The sequence below is a fragment of the Patagioenas fasciata genome, chromosome 2 (assembly GCF_037038585.1).
Source record: "Patagioenas fasciata isolate bPatFas1 chromosome 2, bPatFas1.hap1, whole genome shotgun sequence".
NCBI lineage: Eukaryota > Metazoa > Chordata > Aves > Columbiformes > Columbidae > Patagioenas > Patagioenas fasciata.
Window position 1 is genome coordinate 54,392,025 of NC_092521.1, and position 16,491 is coordinate 54,408,515.

Consider the following 16,491-nt stretch of genomic DNA (forward strand, 5'->3'; position numbering starts at 1 on the left):
ATAGTAAATTCACAAAGATTTGAAGGTTGTAAATAACAAAGAAGAAAGAAAACAAAACAAAACAAAAGAAATCCAGACAGAGTGATTTAGTTGTAGACTCACAAGAGAAATGAAGAAAAACAAGCAGTGAGAAATGGTCCTGTGCTGACAGACAAATGGTCTAGGCAAGTAGAACTGTCGTTCTATTTATCCATGTTTTTGACATCTTCCTAACTAGTGAGAAGGGGAGAGATGCCTTTACTAACCATCTGGAATCACAAACCTTTCCTTTTTTCTAGTATTGGGCACTTTGCAGTATTTGGCTGCGCTTCTGGGTTTGAACAAGGAAACACCTTAAATTCTTCTGTATCTTCTTATCACTAGAGATATGTATGATGAGATTAATGTACGGAGTAGCTCCCAAACCTCATTAGTCCTGTGTTTGAATTATAAGCCCTGATTTATGCCAGTTTTTTGGGGGGATGTGTATTTCTTGTCAAGCTTGACTACATTGCACACTTCTTAACTTGATATTTAAACTCATATTCTAATATCGTTAGCAGTACCTTTGCAAGGAAATTACCTTTTGCTGTACTTGGTGTGCGTGTGTTTTGGTTTGTGTGTGGTTTTAATTTTTTTTTAAATGAAGTACAAATAGGGCTGTGAAAATTAATGTAATGTTTTGCTTTTGTGTCTGAAACTTAGCTTGTGACGTATTTTATGAAGTTTGGAGTAATATTTATGCAAGTACTAGAACAAATGTGTAAATGGCTGCCTAATTTTCTAAGCCTTCCCACTGGAAATGTTGCAGATGTTATTTGATATACAGATGTCTTGTATTTCTGAATTTGTTTAACTTTAGGAGAGACATAATTTATATCTGTTGTTATCATTGAGGTGGAATATTAGAGTTTGGAGTTGCAAGTTCTTTAATGGGTTTTCTGTTCCCAATGGATTGTTTAATGTAACCTTGTACACTTAAAATTGTACAGAAAGATGCAGTGTCCAGAGGTGCCAATTTCCCTGATATACCTAGAGCTAACAAAGACTGCTTATAGAAAAATATTTTAGAACAGAGGACAGTATAAGATGACCTGTATCCATAGGCAGGGAAAATAAGATATGTCTATAATAAAGACAAATGGTACTGTAAGAGAAAAAAAAAAAAAAAAAAAAAAAAGAAGAAATTATTTGGTGATTGCATATAAAATTATTTTATTTTGAAGATTATATTCTTGCAAAGTGCTTGTCATGAATCTCGAATGTAAACGGGGACCTAGGTATTGGGAAGACTGGTCTTCAGTTACGTGAAGCTTGTCAGGTATAATGGAATTTTGTCTTGTATTCTACCTTTTTATAGGGCATTCTATAATGCCATTTATTACATTCTAGGAAAATTTAGATTTTGAAAGTCCTCTTTTAAAACTAGATTTTATCTGTTTCCTCTTTTAATACAGCTTGGCAAGGCTAAGCCTGCTGTGCCTATGGACAGATAGCAAAGGTGATGAATAGCCCTGAAGTTTAGTTTTGTTTGAACAGCTGCAGAATTTACTTTAATGCAGACTGAAATATCCGTGACTAGGGTTATATTTGTTTTCTCAAATAGGAAAGATGTCATTCTTCAGTGGAGTGAAACATCAAAGAAAACAGAATTTTGTAACCCTGTGTTAGACTTGTGTTAGAAGAGAACTGTGTAAAAGAAACACTGGAAAAATTTCCTCTGTACCAAAGGGAAGAAGCAAAGCTTTTCCATTTTCTTGTGGATAGTGTTAGATTCTGTTCTTCTAAATTTGTGACGTGAGATTTTTCCCTGCCTCAGCTTGAAATAGTGTGAGCTCTTATAACTTGTTATCATTTTCTAAATTACTTAGAAGAGAATGGAAAAAAAGAGATGAAATAATATTTTCTCTTAGAGAGTTTGAGGCTGCATGTGGGTTGGCTTTTTGAGGTGGATGTGCTGTGTTGTACCAGAGGCGCTGACCCCACAGATGCCCAGACTGGTACCCATTTGCAGCACTGCTCGCCTGGGAGCATCTCGGCCTTCCCTTCCCTGGAAACCAAGATACAGGAATGGGAGCCAGTGTTCCCACACTCACAGTTTTCTTCTAAAATGTCTGTTCTCAGACATGGAATAATTAGTTTTTGCTGAAGAATGCTAATCATTCAATCTTTTCATGTTCTGAGTTTCACTGCTTTTTATTTTGCTGTTTTGTTTTTGATACCTGTAAATTGTGTCATAGGAGGATGTTTGGCTGCAGTTCTAAATCTGCTCTTTTACCCTTGGGATTTTGTTTCCATGACAAGAAGATTTCATGCACTCTCAGAAAGTGGTGATTTATATGTAGATATAGATAAAAGAATTTGTATGAAAACACATTCAAAATTTATGCAACCTGCATTAAATAATGTTGCAATTGTGTTAGGTTAGAGATTCATAATCTTTTACCTGCATGCCTTGTTTAATTTTTATCTTCGTATTTATTTTACAGGATGCTGTACTTTTGATGAACCTCTTAGTTCCTGTGGCTACAGTCAGTCAGATGATGATGATCTTAATTGGGATCAAGTGAACGCACCACTAAAGCCCTCCTCGGGTCAAGGAATGCCATCTGGTTGGTCTCTTATTTTGCTTTTTTTTCTCTTTGACATCAGCTTATGTGCGTCTTCAGCATTTCTTGACAGCACTATTGTTAGAACGCCACTTCATCTAAATCTGTTAATTGCCATACTCAGATCTTCCAAGTGATTTTTGTGAGGGTTTGCTTTTGTCCTGTGGGAAACATAAAGGTTAGAAAGTAGAAACAGAAACTTGGTGTCACCAGGGGAGGCAGAAAAAAAACCAGAATGGTGGCATGAAAATGAATATGAAATTGTGCTAAAAACAGGCAGACAGGACTACACAGGAAGACTCAAAGGAAGATGCAATAGTAATTTAAAACAAAGATGGCCTCAGGCATATGCATTGAAAGAGGTATTAATCAAATTCTGTTCTGAAAAGAAATGGAGAGTTAAAAACAGGTGAGAGAAAAAAGGAGAGGTATCCCAAAACAAAGGGCCTAAATGATATTATATTTAATGTACTTTGAGCACTGCATGCAGCTGGACCTAATTCCGTAGCAACAACCCTTGCGTTCTGTTGAACTATAAACTTTCTCTGGTAATGGAGCCATTCCTTTACCACTTCAGCCACACAAATACTCACTAGCCTAAAATTTATCAATTATTCTTTTTTAATGTTTTTATCTAGGCATGTTAAGGGCTCCCTTGGTGTACTGATCTCCATCTCCCTGGGAATCATTTCCTGCAGCCCTAGCTCCAAAAGATGGAGATCCTGATAACCATTGACACGTAAAAGTGGCCAAAACAAAAATCCAACTTTGTAAAATCACTTGTAAAATCATCACAGGATGACTTCTGCATTAGGCTCATAATTTAGTATAACTGTCCAGAATGTTCAAAAACATTGCAGACGGACGTGCAGGTGTTTCACATCCATTTCAATTTAGTTTTTTAAAGCAGCTGTACTGTATTTTTGCATTTGTGTAAAATCCCTTTAATAGTTGTTCTTTGCCTGAGTCCCGGCACTTGGATCGTCTTGTGCTGGATTGAGTTCATCGTCCCAGATAAAGGAGGTTCTTGCTGATTCCTTTTCAAGCTGGCTCTTGTCCAGTGGTCTTGGCACACACTGCTAAAAATTTTCTGGACCGTTTCATTAATGCTTAATACTGTTTCTCAAGTTGGAGCGAAGACACATAGTTTATCAGTCATCTTGGCTCGCAGTGCAAGCTATACATTCTTTTTCTCAATCATGCCACTGGAAATTATCTTCCTATTCCAAATTTCATTCATTACTCTCCCCACTTGGATTTTGTGGAAGCGATTGTCAGTATATGTTGTTCATTCTTCTTGGTGGATAGAAAAAGTTCAAATGTATGTTATTTTCTGTGATGACCATAGATTTGAAGATTTATTTATGTTTTTGTTTTCCCAGAGCCAAGGATCCAGACAAAGTATGGATTGGTATTTTTATGGAGGGAAAATGATATCTGTGTAATTTTATTTATCAGATGTCATACGAGTTGTTTCTTATTTGTCTTCCTGCCTTTCTATCAGAAAGCTAAAATAATGTTCTGATGATCAAGTAAAAATATATTAGATTTTGAAATAAATTGTATTTGGGAGTTTTGTTTCTGCCCTTAAAGGAAGTGAAATACGCTTTGGGAGTCTTGGGTCAGAAGATGAATGAGTTAGTCTGAGGAGGGTTGTGGATATTGGTGCCCTAAAAGGTCAAAAACCCCTTTGAGAGGGAGAGGAATGCTCATATTTTTGCAAACGAGAAGCAGTGTGTCTAAGGGCATGATTCAGTCAAGTGGTATCTAATTTTTCCTTGTAATTTCATTTAGACGTTTTTTTTCCCGTTCTTGTTCAAATCATCATCTTAATGATTTTAATTAGTTTTCAGTCACCCTTAGCCAGAGAGTTATGTGATACTCTTAAAAAATGATTTCAAGTAGTTTGTCTGCAGTTTTAGAGCTACATATTTTAGAAAAAAATAACTTCAGATGATAATGAATAGAACATCTCAGATTAATGGTTTGTGGGGAATTCTTGGCTTGAAAGCAAAATGCTTTGTACAACAATGTTGTAATACTTGACTGAAACAAGAACTCTCAGTTCAGTAGTCCCTTGTCAGAAGAAAAAATTAATGCATATAACATTCCTAATTTCAGGCAATATGCTCCAGTGAGTGGATTGATGTCAATATATAATATTTTGCATAATTTGGTGCCAGTCACGGGGAAGCACACTAGTTATGGCATTTGATTTATTTTAATCCACATGAGACTGGTGAGAGCATAACTGTACTTCAGATGAATAAGTATATTAGCTTGATATGTTATTTCAGTGGGACAAAAGACATGTCGTATAAAATTTATGCATATGTGTGTACACCTTAATGTACACGCTATATATTTACATGTTAGTGAACGGTAATAGTTCTTTGTGAGATCTAGTTTTACGTGCAAATTGGTAAGTTGCTTGAAAGATAATAATAAAAAGTTTCTAAAAGTGTTTCTTACAGTGGGCTTTAATCCTTGTTGGATTTTTATTGTTGTAGAAAAATACGAAGTTATTGCTACTAAAGTAACTAGGGTGATGGTGTGCTATTTTTCTTTATAAATATAAGCATTACCTTTGAAGAGTCAGTAGTAATCTGAAATTGCACTAAACAGACCCATGAAGCAATGACATGTATACATTTTTGTATACATTTATATGGATTAAATGAGAGTGATTAATCCACTGCTTTTCTGTTTCAAGTGTCCTGTGAGTCAAATGGAGTAAGTGATGTAGGCAGAGTGGCTCTTCCCTCTTCTCAGCCTCTGTCTTTCTCTTGTCTTTCCGTTCCAAGAATGTATGTTTATAATAGTGTTCGAAACTATAATTACAGAAAGTCATTATTAATGCCATCTTGCATTGTCCTAGAGAACAGATACAGCAGTTTGATATTAATGTGTTTATATAATACACATTTATGATGATAGCTAACTATAAACCCTCTAGCTGTAGTCCAATAAAAATGTCTTTGGAAAAGCATGCCCAAACAGTAGATATACCGTATTGGCAAGGTGCTGGGAATGGGGCCTACAGTGGTGGCTCCTCTGAGAAGAGACCAGGGGCTGCCCCATGTTGCATGTATCCAGTCCCAGCTGGCTCCAGTGGACCCACCACAGGGCACAGCTGAGCCCCTTAGTGATGCTGGTGGAATCTCTGGGATAACATGTTTGAGAGAGGGTAAAAACTGCTGGACAACAGCTGTGAGAGGGAGGAGTGAGAAAAATGTAGAGAAAAAGCCCTGCAGACACCAAGGTCAGAGAAGAAGGAGGGGCAGGAGCTGCTCCAGGCACTGGAACAGAGATTCCTCTACAGCCCTTGGAAACAACCATGGTTGTCCCCCTGCAACCCGTGGAGCTCCACGCTGGAGCAGATCTCTACCTGCAGCCCGTGGAGGACCCCATGGCACAGCAGATGGACATTGCCTGAAGGAAGCTGCAGCTAACGGAGAGCCCATGTTGGAGTAGGTTCCTGGCAGGACCTGTGGACCCATGGAGAGGAACCTACACAGGAGCAGGTTGTCTGGCAGGACCTGCAGGGTACTGGCACAGGAACAGTGCATTCCTCAAGGATTGTATCCTGTGGAAAGGACTCGTGCAGGAACAGTTCCTGAAGAACCCGTGTGGGAGAGACCCATGTTGGAGCAGTTTGTGATGGACTGTTTGCCATGGGAGGGACCACACACTGGAGCAGGGGAAAAGTATGAGGAAAGAGCAGCAGAGATTAAGTGTTATGGGCTGACCACAGCCCCTATTCCCCATCCCCCTGTGCCACTTGGGGTGTAGAGTGTGGAAGGGTTGGGAACAAAGGAGTGAAGTTGAACCTGGAAAGAACAGGTGGGCTGAGGGGACATTGTGTTTAGTTTTGTCTTTGTTCCTCATTATTCTAATCTGGTTTTAGCTGGCAATAAATCAAATTAATTTTATTCGAGTCGAGTCTGGTTTGCCCATGACAGTAATTGGTGAGTGATGTCCCTGTCTTTGTCTTGACCCTGGAGATATTTTGTCTCATTTTCTTCCTCTGTCCTGTGGAGAAGGGGGACTGAGAGAGCAGCTGTGTGGGTGTCTGGCAGCCAGCCAAGGTCAACCCAATAGTTAAGACATTCCCAGTCCAATTAATCAGTTGGATGAGATATTTTTTATGGCATTTTTGATCAGTGTGAACAGTAGCACTATTCTGATCTTGCCTACGTCACGTTGACAGCATCTTCAGTTTCGGCTTTCTTTTAGAAAGCAGCACATTTAGAACGTAATAATTTATGCCAAATTCTTGCAGACTTAGGCCCCACAGGTATCTACAAACTACTACTTTGCATTTGGAATGTAGTTACAAAGATATTTTTCCAAACTAACAACCTTGACGACTTTTTTTTAAATTTCAGTATGCATCAAATATGAGCTACTTATTGTGATTCTTTGTCTGTTGCTTTCTTAGATGTCTCATATTAGCTTAAATGTTGTTATACCAGTTTTACTTTCTGCTACACCTGATAGCAGTCTTCATCATCTAGTTGGTAAATTTTCAGAGAGAAATCTTTATGCATTCCTTCATGTTGCCTCACTCCGTTGGAAGGTGCTCCCTCTAAACACATGTGCCCATCTCATTGTTTTTAAACCTTTCTTTTGTCATTGTGTCTGTTTAAAAAAAAAAAAAAAAAAGAAGCTGTGTCTAAATCCCTTTGCACTGTTCTGATCAGTACTGTTTGCTTACTTCATTTGTTTGTTCCATTTTTTTTTTATTTTGTGTTTACCCAGCAGTCTTGTTTAGTCCTCCAAGGTCCTGTGATAATGTGAATAAACATAAACAGTCTTCTGGTACTTTTCTTCCTGCATTTCTAATCTGATTTTTGCTTGATCTCCCAGATAATGATTTATTTTTCTGTCTCATGCCTGCTCTACTCTTACTCCATAGTCCCATTTATGCTCGTGTCCAATCTGACTCATGGTGGCCTGTCAGCATTTTGGCATTGTGGTGTTCCCACAGAGTTGTCTGGTACTTTATGTTAAAACTCAAAACTTTTGCTTATTCTGTGAAGTGTCTATAAGGAAGGAATGCAGGCTGAGTGTGTGAGACAGCAGTAGCAAAACCATCTCTCTGACACCGGGGAGTGTTTCCTAGAAGGGAAGAACAGAAGAACTGAGAGCAACAGAGGGGTTGGTTGGATTAAAGGCAGCGGGGGTGGGTTACAAGCTGAAGGATTAATATGTATATAGACAAATGTGTGGAAACATAAACGTGTGTGTATGGATTCCAGTTTATCGATGGAGAGCAGGCATACAGACAACAGTGAAGAGAATGCAGGGTCAGAGCTCTGAAGCAGTGAGGTAGGTAAGATCAAGGGGTAGTCTGAGGAATGAGTAGAGTAAGATTTGAGAAAAACTCAGGTGAGTAAAAGAAAAAAAACCCAACCAACCAAAACACAGAGAGATATGCAAACTTCAAAAAAAAAAGAATTTTTTAGATACTTGAGTGCATTTTATTAGTTTCTATACTGCTACAGTAAATCTTGTCACTGACAGTGGTGCAGTTAGAATTTTACAGATTACTGGAAGAAATGCAAATAGTGTCAAGAGTCCGCTGTATTTGTCGTTTGCTGGATGTCATTTCTATTCATGTCCATGTATTTTGCTACAAAACACTGTGTTCAGTTTTGTAACATCTTTCTACAGTATTTCACAGGTCCAGTTGATTTCTAAAAGACAAGAGAATCATTTTTGTTCTGTGTAGCAATTGGTTTGATATCACTGAAGGGATGTCTCTGCATTTGCAATGAGTCAGTAGCATCAGCCTTTAATTCATTTTAGAATAGTACAAAATGAATTATATATCAAATCTTCATAAGCTGCTATTCAGTGCATTGAAAGGATGTATTCAGCAATGAAGACTTCTCTGTTTAATATAGTGCTGGTCAAAAGCCGGGATGAGGAATTCTGTTTGTCCTATTGGAGGTGATAATATATGATTTTCATGGCTATATGTAATTTTTTGAATGGCTAGCTATGGTTATTTGTATCCTGAATACCTAGTGTTGCTTAATGTTTGGCATTGTCTATGCAGTGTCTGCAGAAAATGTGTATAGTGCTTGTATTAAATTATTGTTTAAAATGGCCTTTTGACACCTCATTAGCAGACGTGCATAGCTAGGCAGATATTCCATAAACCAAGACACTGACTTAAAGGAGTATTTAATGTTATAGAATGTGAAGTAGTTCTGTTAAAAATGTACATTGCTGTTTAATTGTGTGTAGAAGAGTTGTGATCCCTTTTAAAAAGACAGATAAAGTGATCAGTTGGCAAGTCTATATTAAAGCAAACTGCGATGTCTTACATATAAGGTTATAGTAGTTTGACTTTCCATTGTGATGTGTATTTTATCATTAAGTATACTTTAGCACTGCATTGTGTTCGTGTTCTGTGTTATCAGGGATGTTTTTCTTCTGTTTACATTCATATAGAAGAGAATTAAATATGTTTCTTATTCAATGCTATTTTCAGTGAATTTTCTAGACCTGGAGCTCTAGAGTGTTTAGCATTTTATTGCACATCCAGGTAATAGGTGCAGGCATTAAGGACATACCTCTTTTGCAAGCAGCTCCAGGTTGTTTTGACGCATCCAAGCCAGTTTCCAATTAACCGCTTAAGCTAATAGCAGTTGCTGGTAATTCGGAGCAACACGGAGGTCACTGTGAGCAAACTGCCTGAGCGCAGACCCAGCTCGCTTTGTGCTGCTGTGGCTACAGCTCAAGCACTAAAGGGGTCATAGCTGCTTTAACAACGTACCTCAAGACTTTGTGAGTAGTGCACTTGATGGATTTGTTCAGCAACCAAAACAATGCCACCAGCTGCATCTGAAGCATTACTTATTGTGATAACGTACAGGAATCTTAGTCATTTTCGTATCTTCTGACCTGACTTACAGGTTCCAGCACCTGGCACAAATACCGCGTTTATTAGAAATACTGAGCATCCAGTATTCTTGCAAAGGAAGTAGAAGATTAATCATCAGCAGAATCTCTCATTCTGAATCACTGATGGACAATGTTCCTAGCTTGCTTAATAGGCAACTAGACAAGATATTTGAATGTATTTTGCCAACATGCCTAATAGCTTTCAGTCAAAATGGTGGCATTAATATGCTAATGATTTATTTAATCCTCTGTTGTATATGTTCTCTACATATAATTTTTATTTTACATTTTTTTCTTCTTTTGCAGAACAAGGTATTTTTAATATAAACAGTGTGGTTCATGAGGTAATGTGTGACATAGAAGAGTTTCAAAATTTTCATTTGAACCAACAGTCTGTCTTTTTAGTATTTGTAGCTTACCAGGAGGAGGAGAACAGTTGTCCTGTTTTCTTATATATTCTAGCAGCCCTCTGATGTTTGAATGCAAAATTGCACAATAAGCTGCAACTTCTGGAAGTGAGTGGGAGACGCTATGTTAGAATCCACCAGTAGTTGACAAAGATTTGTTAAAGGTGTTTCACTGGAAAATGATGATATGCCAAATTATGACTTTTTTGATGTTTGAGGAACTCTCCTCTTCCACAGAAGTCCGATAGAGGCTGTGTGAAAGATGTGGGAATTCACTTCTCATTAAAGCAGAGTGTTCTCAGAGCAACCTGGAAGGTGGAGTTGACTGCTGAGGGTATTTCTGTGCGTTGTAACACCACATAGTACCACACAGTGCTGAGCAAGCCCTCTAGCCTAACTCATTTACCTTGCTGTGATTACACCTTTCCTGCTGCGGTTATATATAACATCTATCATAATATATGCTGAGAAACGGCTAACATAATAAGCTAGACACTGGAGCTGAGTTTGAAATGGATTTCTTGACAACAAAAATGCTCAGGATTGCAAAGTTTTGCTGTTACATGTGGGAAACCGAGTCTCCTTCCCATCTTCCACCCATAGTGCCAGATGCTATCCTGCTGGTTAAGTGCATCAGAGTCTTGTTTCAGATTTCCTTGCTCAATTAGAAATACACTGAGTAACTGGGCCTTTGTTTATGTGTTTGTTTTCCCTCCCTGAAGTGTTCCTAAGGAGTTCCTTCAGATGAGGTAAGAGAATCCCAACAGGAGAGAGGGAAGGTGAGGTAGGAGAATCCCAGCAGGAAGGATGGAAAGTGCTTCATGTTGTAAAGCCAGTAAATAATGATTGAAGTATTTTACTGGGGACTCAGAACAGCTGCCTTTGCAATACCTTATGTTGAACAGGCATTTTTTCAACTGGAATACTGGTGTGGAAAAGAAAAAATCAGTTATTTCCGGTGGAGGCTCTTGGTTGACAAAAAAAACCACACAGGAGTTTTCTTTCCTGGGGATAAGCCTGAGTCAGGTAAATGTACCTCAGGAAGCTTTAATCTGGGTAGTTTGGAACCCCATAGTAAGATAAATTAAATGAGCACATGTTTGAACATAGGGTTCCCTAGGTACTCAGCCAGTGCTGAAGACCGTGTTACTGTACTTTCCCTGCCATGGGTACCTTACTGAAACCAATGCAGTCTCTGCTCTAGTTTCAGCAAACTTGTACTAAGTAGCAATACAACTTCTGTGCTCATTTGCCTGGCTATTTTCTTCCATTGGAGAATGAAAATACTTAGCCAGTTAGAGAAAAGCTGTGGACAGTAAAAAGGCTGTGAAGGCTGTAAATACACAGTGAGTCTGAAGATGCTTCTCTAGGAGCTGCACTCATTGCAAGATCAGGAGGAAGGGAAATAATCGGAGTATTCCTAAATAAACTTTTTCTTGTTTAGTAATTAATTTACTGGGAAAAAAGCCTCTTAATTTCATGCAGTCTTCAGGGCTTTTCTTTTAGTCTTGTGCTTATCCCATTAGATTTCTTCTCATCCATCCTGCCCTTTCAAAACTAATAAAGAGCGGATCAAAACCCTTCCTTGCATGCACAGGCTTTAAAGTGTGTAACTTGACTGCCTCCATTTCAGAGCTTAAGTCAGTTATTTCCTGAGTTAGAAGTTTGTCTTTTAAGACAGATCTTCCATATGACAAGATCATAGTCATAGTCACAGTTAAAATGCCAGTGAGCTGGAGGTGGACTCCATCACTCCTCTTTAGGAGTGCAAGTGTTATGATTCCTCAGGGAGTCATTTTCTTGGCATATTATTTTAAGGCTTTTTGCTGAAATTAAAGAGGGAGTTCTTGTCTCTATTAGATTTATGAGAGATTTTTTCATCCCTTCTTATAGCACTTAATTTGTTGGCAGGCATTGATGACTGATAGTATGTTGTTAGCAGCTCGATCTGTGCTATATTGAGAACGGCCAAAAAGTCATTGATTTGAGTGATTTGAGGCAGAGGTCATTAAATGCTGCATCAGAAAGCTATTTGGCAAACCTGTCATTCACGGAGTACGTGTTCTTTGGGTTGAATTTGAAATTACTCTGAAGTACAAGACAGTGACAAAAAAAGGTTCTTCCTCATTAGTATCAAAAACCAGGCCCATATTCAGACCAAACCAATATTTTGATAAAAGTTTAAGGACAATATATTTTTAGCATTTCCCTTTATCTTCCTTCTTTTACCAGAGAATTATGTGATTTAAATTACTTCATTAACCTTAATCAAGCCTTGTGGTAAATACTCTATGTAATATTTTAAAATCCGATACACAGTAGAATTGTACTGGAAAATGTCTAAAATTTTGCAGAAAGGGAAGAGTCTTCTCTTAGTGTGTGGGCGTAAACAGCATTTTTTCAGTAAAAGGAATGGGCTCAGCCAAAAATAGCACATATAGGAGACTACGTATAGTCACCTAGAACTTCTTGCAATGTGGCTTCTAGTGTCTCCAGTTGTCCACACTTTTTGGACTTCTGCTCCCAAGTTAAGGACAGTCATGTGGCAGTATGTCAGGTAGCAAATGTGGCTGCAGAGCCAGGTTATTACACAAGCAAAATGGATTGTGTTTTTTGTTTTTTATTGTATTTAAGTCCCTTTGTATTTGAAGCAATCAGATTTCCCAACATATCAGACACAGTCTTAATTCCCTAGTATATGTTTTCAGAACTCGGAGTCGGAGAAGAAGCAATTAAAAGGTTTTCACGAATTCCGTGAGCTGAATTAAAGAACTAAGTACTTTTGTTCTCAGTGTTAAAGCAATATAGTTATTTCGCTCACCAGCTGAAATAATGCATTCTTCATCTAGAAGTCACAACATTTCTAATCAACTGCATTTCAGTAGCACAAAGGAAAAAAAATACTCTGTGGACCTCATTGAAAATTTAATGATGTACACAGCCATTTAATTATGAGAAAACAGGTGCAGGTAATTATCCAAGTCATAATGTTGCAGCAGCTAATAACATCAAATATTTGTGATAATTGCATGCAAGCAATTGATCACAGTTCTGTGTTACGTGATATAGATTTGAAAAACACTTTTCAATATATACATATTCATCTTAGAACATGGAAGCTACAGATGCACTTTTCTCACCAGTAACTTCATATACTATGATTTTACATTAAGTTCTAATACAAATTCATAGCATAGTTTGGGTTGAAAAGGACCTTCAAAGGTCATTTAGTCCAACCCCCTGCCATGAGCAGGGACATCTTCAACTAGATCAGTTTGCTCAGAGCCCCGTCCAGCCTGGCCTGGAATGTCTCCAGGGATGGGGCATCTACCACCCCTCTGGGCAACCTGGGCCAGTGTTTCAGGGCCCTCATTGTAACAAATTTCTTTTTCGTATCTAGGATTGTATTGTTACTTAAAATGTTACTGTTTCATTTTTCCCCTTGCTTTAGAGGGAGGAATGTCCTGCCAAATTTGAGTTCCTGATTTCCCCATATTCGTACAGTCTTTACCTCTCTGAAGTGTCACAGTCAACTCTTCTGTAGTTCTGGCTTCTGCTGGAGCATGACTGGCCAGAATATACTTCACAGTTCATTGGTTCCTGTTGTGGCATTCAGCTCTTCCCAACACCCCAAACACTTTCAGATCAGAAGGTGAGAGTGAAACCTAGATGCAAAAAGGCATGTAGAAACCCAAAATAGGAAAAGATTGAAATTAAGATGCACAAGTTCAAAACAATGATGGTTGAAACTCCTCAACAAAATCATGGAGTGGAACATTGTCACCTATTCCTGGAAGCTCCTGAACACTGTGTAAGTCACAACGTAATGAAGGGGAATTCTCGCAATTGACTGATACGTATGCAGGTGGGCACTGTGGTGCCAACCTGAACTCAGGAGTTAGATGTTCTTAGATTGTCTGTCTCCTGCAGTTGCACAAGAAATGTATCAATCGTAGTGACAATGGGATGATCCTTAATGTATTCTCTTACTGCTCACGTGTTGAGAGCCAAAAAGAAAGCAAGCAGGGTAACTGAGAATTTGCTAGAGAGGCTGTTTCTTTTACAAAAGACCTGCGTGATCAGACCATTGCTCAAAGGAGTTAGAAATGCTCCTTTCTGAAGCTTTTTTAAATTCTTATCTTGCAGTTGCATGGAAATGGCCCTGTCCCAAAGCTGGTCATTAGCCCTCCTTTTGCATGTGGGCTATTGTAGAAGAGAAAGCAACATGAGAAATCAATCTTTATAAGAGAAATCAAGATTTGTCAGGCACTCCTTCCAGAAGGCTCTGGAAGGAAAAGAACAGGTGAAGAGAAGCAGGTCCCTAGTTCCTCTTTTCAGTTAAAAGGATTCAGTGCTAATTACTGTTTGAGTGGCAGACTGCACTGACCCTATGGTTCTCACATCTTAGTAAAGGGGTCCTACCACTGTACTGCTACTTAAAAGGGTGATCTTGCAATCCTTTACAAGTGGTAGCCCAAGAAGGAACTGAAAGGGAGGTCAGACTTTCAGAGGAGGATTCTGGACTCTTCTGTATCCCAAATGGGAAAAGGTGCTTTTCTAGAAGGTAACAGGGTACCTGAAGAAAGGGCTGTAAAATTTGCTGCTTTCCTTGGAATTTCCTTATGAGATTTCCTTAGTAAGCAGCCACACATAAATGAGATGCCTTTGAAAGGTCCAGACTGGGTTGATGAGGGTCCTGTTCTGAGGATATCAGTGGGATATTGTGCCCCTGCTCTTCAGCTTGTGCCTGTAGGAACTGATCCGTCCACAAAGTGCTGTGTGGGACAATGTGAACGTGGTCCCTGAGTTCTGCAAGCTCATAGTGTGCCAACACTACCAATGATTACGTGCCTGAAACAACAAATCATCATGTTCTGGAGTAGACTTGGTCAGCAACAGTACCGAGTTCTCTTCATGAGTGCACAAAGCACCATGTGAAATTTAAGACAGCCTGAGACCCTGAAATCTTGCAGTGGAATAAATTGATGTACCATTTATAAAGAGATACGGTATCTTTCAGCAATAATATTTAGGTGTTATGTGTGCTGTGGTGTTTTTCTTGCCATGTTTAATTTCAGCATGAAGCACGTTTGTGAAGGCAGAAAGTTGTTTGGAGAAATGTCAATTCAAGCGTTTTACTTACATGACTTGCAAAATGTAAGCAGCTTTACTGAGTGCACGGCAGATGTTTTTTCCCCCTGCTTTTTAGTGTAGCAATAACAACAATTATGTAATTAGTAAGAAGTTTGTTATTATTTTAGTTAACAGTGAGGAAAAGGTATATTTTACAAGAGCATATTATAGTGCCTGTTGAATTTAAATTGCCCGTGCTAATTGTTGTATTGTGTCTACATCCAGTTGTACTTTTAAGTTAACATAAAGTATTGGAACAGGTCATTTTACCTTCTGTACAACTTTGTAAAAAAGCAAAGTTCATTTAAGAGAGAAGAAAGAAAAAAAGAAGCCGCCCTTGGAATACACACTTGGATATGGTGTGTATTCACCAGAAAAGGAAATAATTAGAATTTCTACATATATAAAATGGATTTATATTAGATGTAGCCTTCACAGCTGCATAGCACCAACAGTATGACAATATTTCTCTGCTGCTACATATCTATGTCTATTAACCTTGTCTTGCCTTCCCTTTAGTTTCATCATGCACTTCTCCTCCACTTCAAGCTGTATGTATTGGAAATGCCTCCAACTCTTGTTTGACATTCTCTGTAGTATTAAGGTTCAAATTAGACGTATCCTTTTCTATCAAGTTATTCTCCTTTATAGGTGGTAGAGGTAACTTTCACTAAAGAGCAGTGATGTTATGACTCAACAGCAAACTGGTCATAAAGTCTCCTCTGAAGTGGATTGTTTCTGGAATCTGAAATCTGTAACTGTTGTGATCTACTGAAAGATACTTAGCAATGCGTGTGTGAAATTATCCAGACATAAATAAAAAGTTTTGTGGGTTTGTTTCCCATTAATGAATTTGCTTTTAAAGTGCCAGGGAAGAGCTCATCTGGGATCTTTTATTTACCTATATCACTGTCATTTGAATGAAAATACTCTTTTGGAAAAGCTAGTTCTGCACCTGTAATGTGGAAATAAAATTGATATTGCAATGATACTTCAGTGACTAGAGTGCCGCTGTTTATTTCCTGTGTTTGGCAAATAGAGCCTATCCTGCGTAAGGAAATACAGAAAAGCCTCTGGTATAATCTCAGGTTGTCTAGTTTCTTTCACTGGTGAATTTTATTGATATTGAGTAGAAAAGAGTTTGAAATTATGTAACCTGAGACCGCTATTTTGTGTGCTAATAGGTGGGCTGCTTTTATGATGAAGCTGTACATTTCCTTTATTTTGTCATTTTAAGAGCCATTCAATATTATTGTAAGGCTAAAAACTAATAGAAGTCCTAATTTTTGCACTACATTTGTTAAATGACAGATCTTTGTAATGAAAGCAAAACTTAATTGCCAAAAGACTTATTCATTTTTTGTTGCTTTGAGATTCTGGGGTTTTTGTTACTTCAAGATTCTGTTCTCGTTCCTATTCAGTACAGTTCCTGTGCCATAATACTTGGA

At 38.3% G+C, this 16,491-nt stretch overlaps 1 protein-coding gene across 10 annotated transcripts in view; it reads left to right on the forward strand.

Annotated features, from left to right (window-relative positions):
- The window catches only part of PTPRM (protein tyrosine phosphatase receptor type M), a 466,670-nt gene that overhangs the window by 107,234 nt on the left and 342,945 nt on the right, over nt 1-16,491 (forward strand). For all 10 annotated transcript variants that reach the window (XM_065830251.2, XM_065830253.2, XM_065830257.2 and 7 more), the window contains exon 2: nt 2,469-2,591. In XM_065830251.2, coding sequence (XP_065686323.1) covers nt 2,469-2,591 — 123 coding nt within the window. The remainder of the gene's footprint in view (nt 1-2,468; nt 2,592-16,491) is intronic.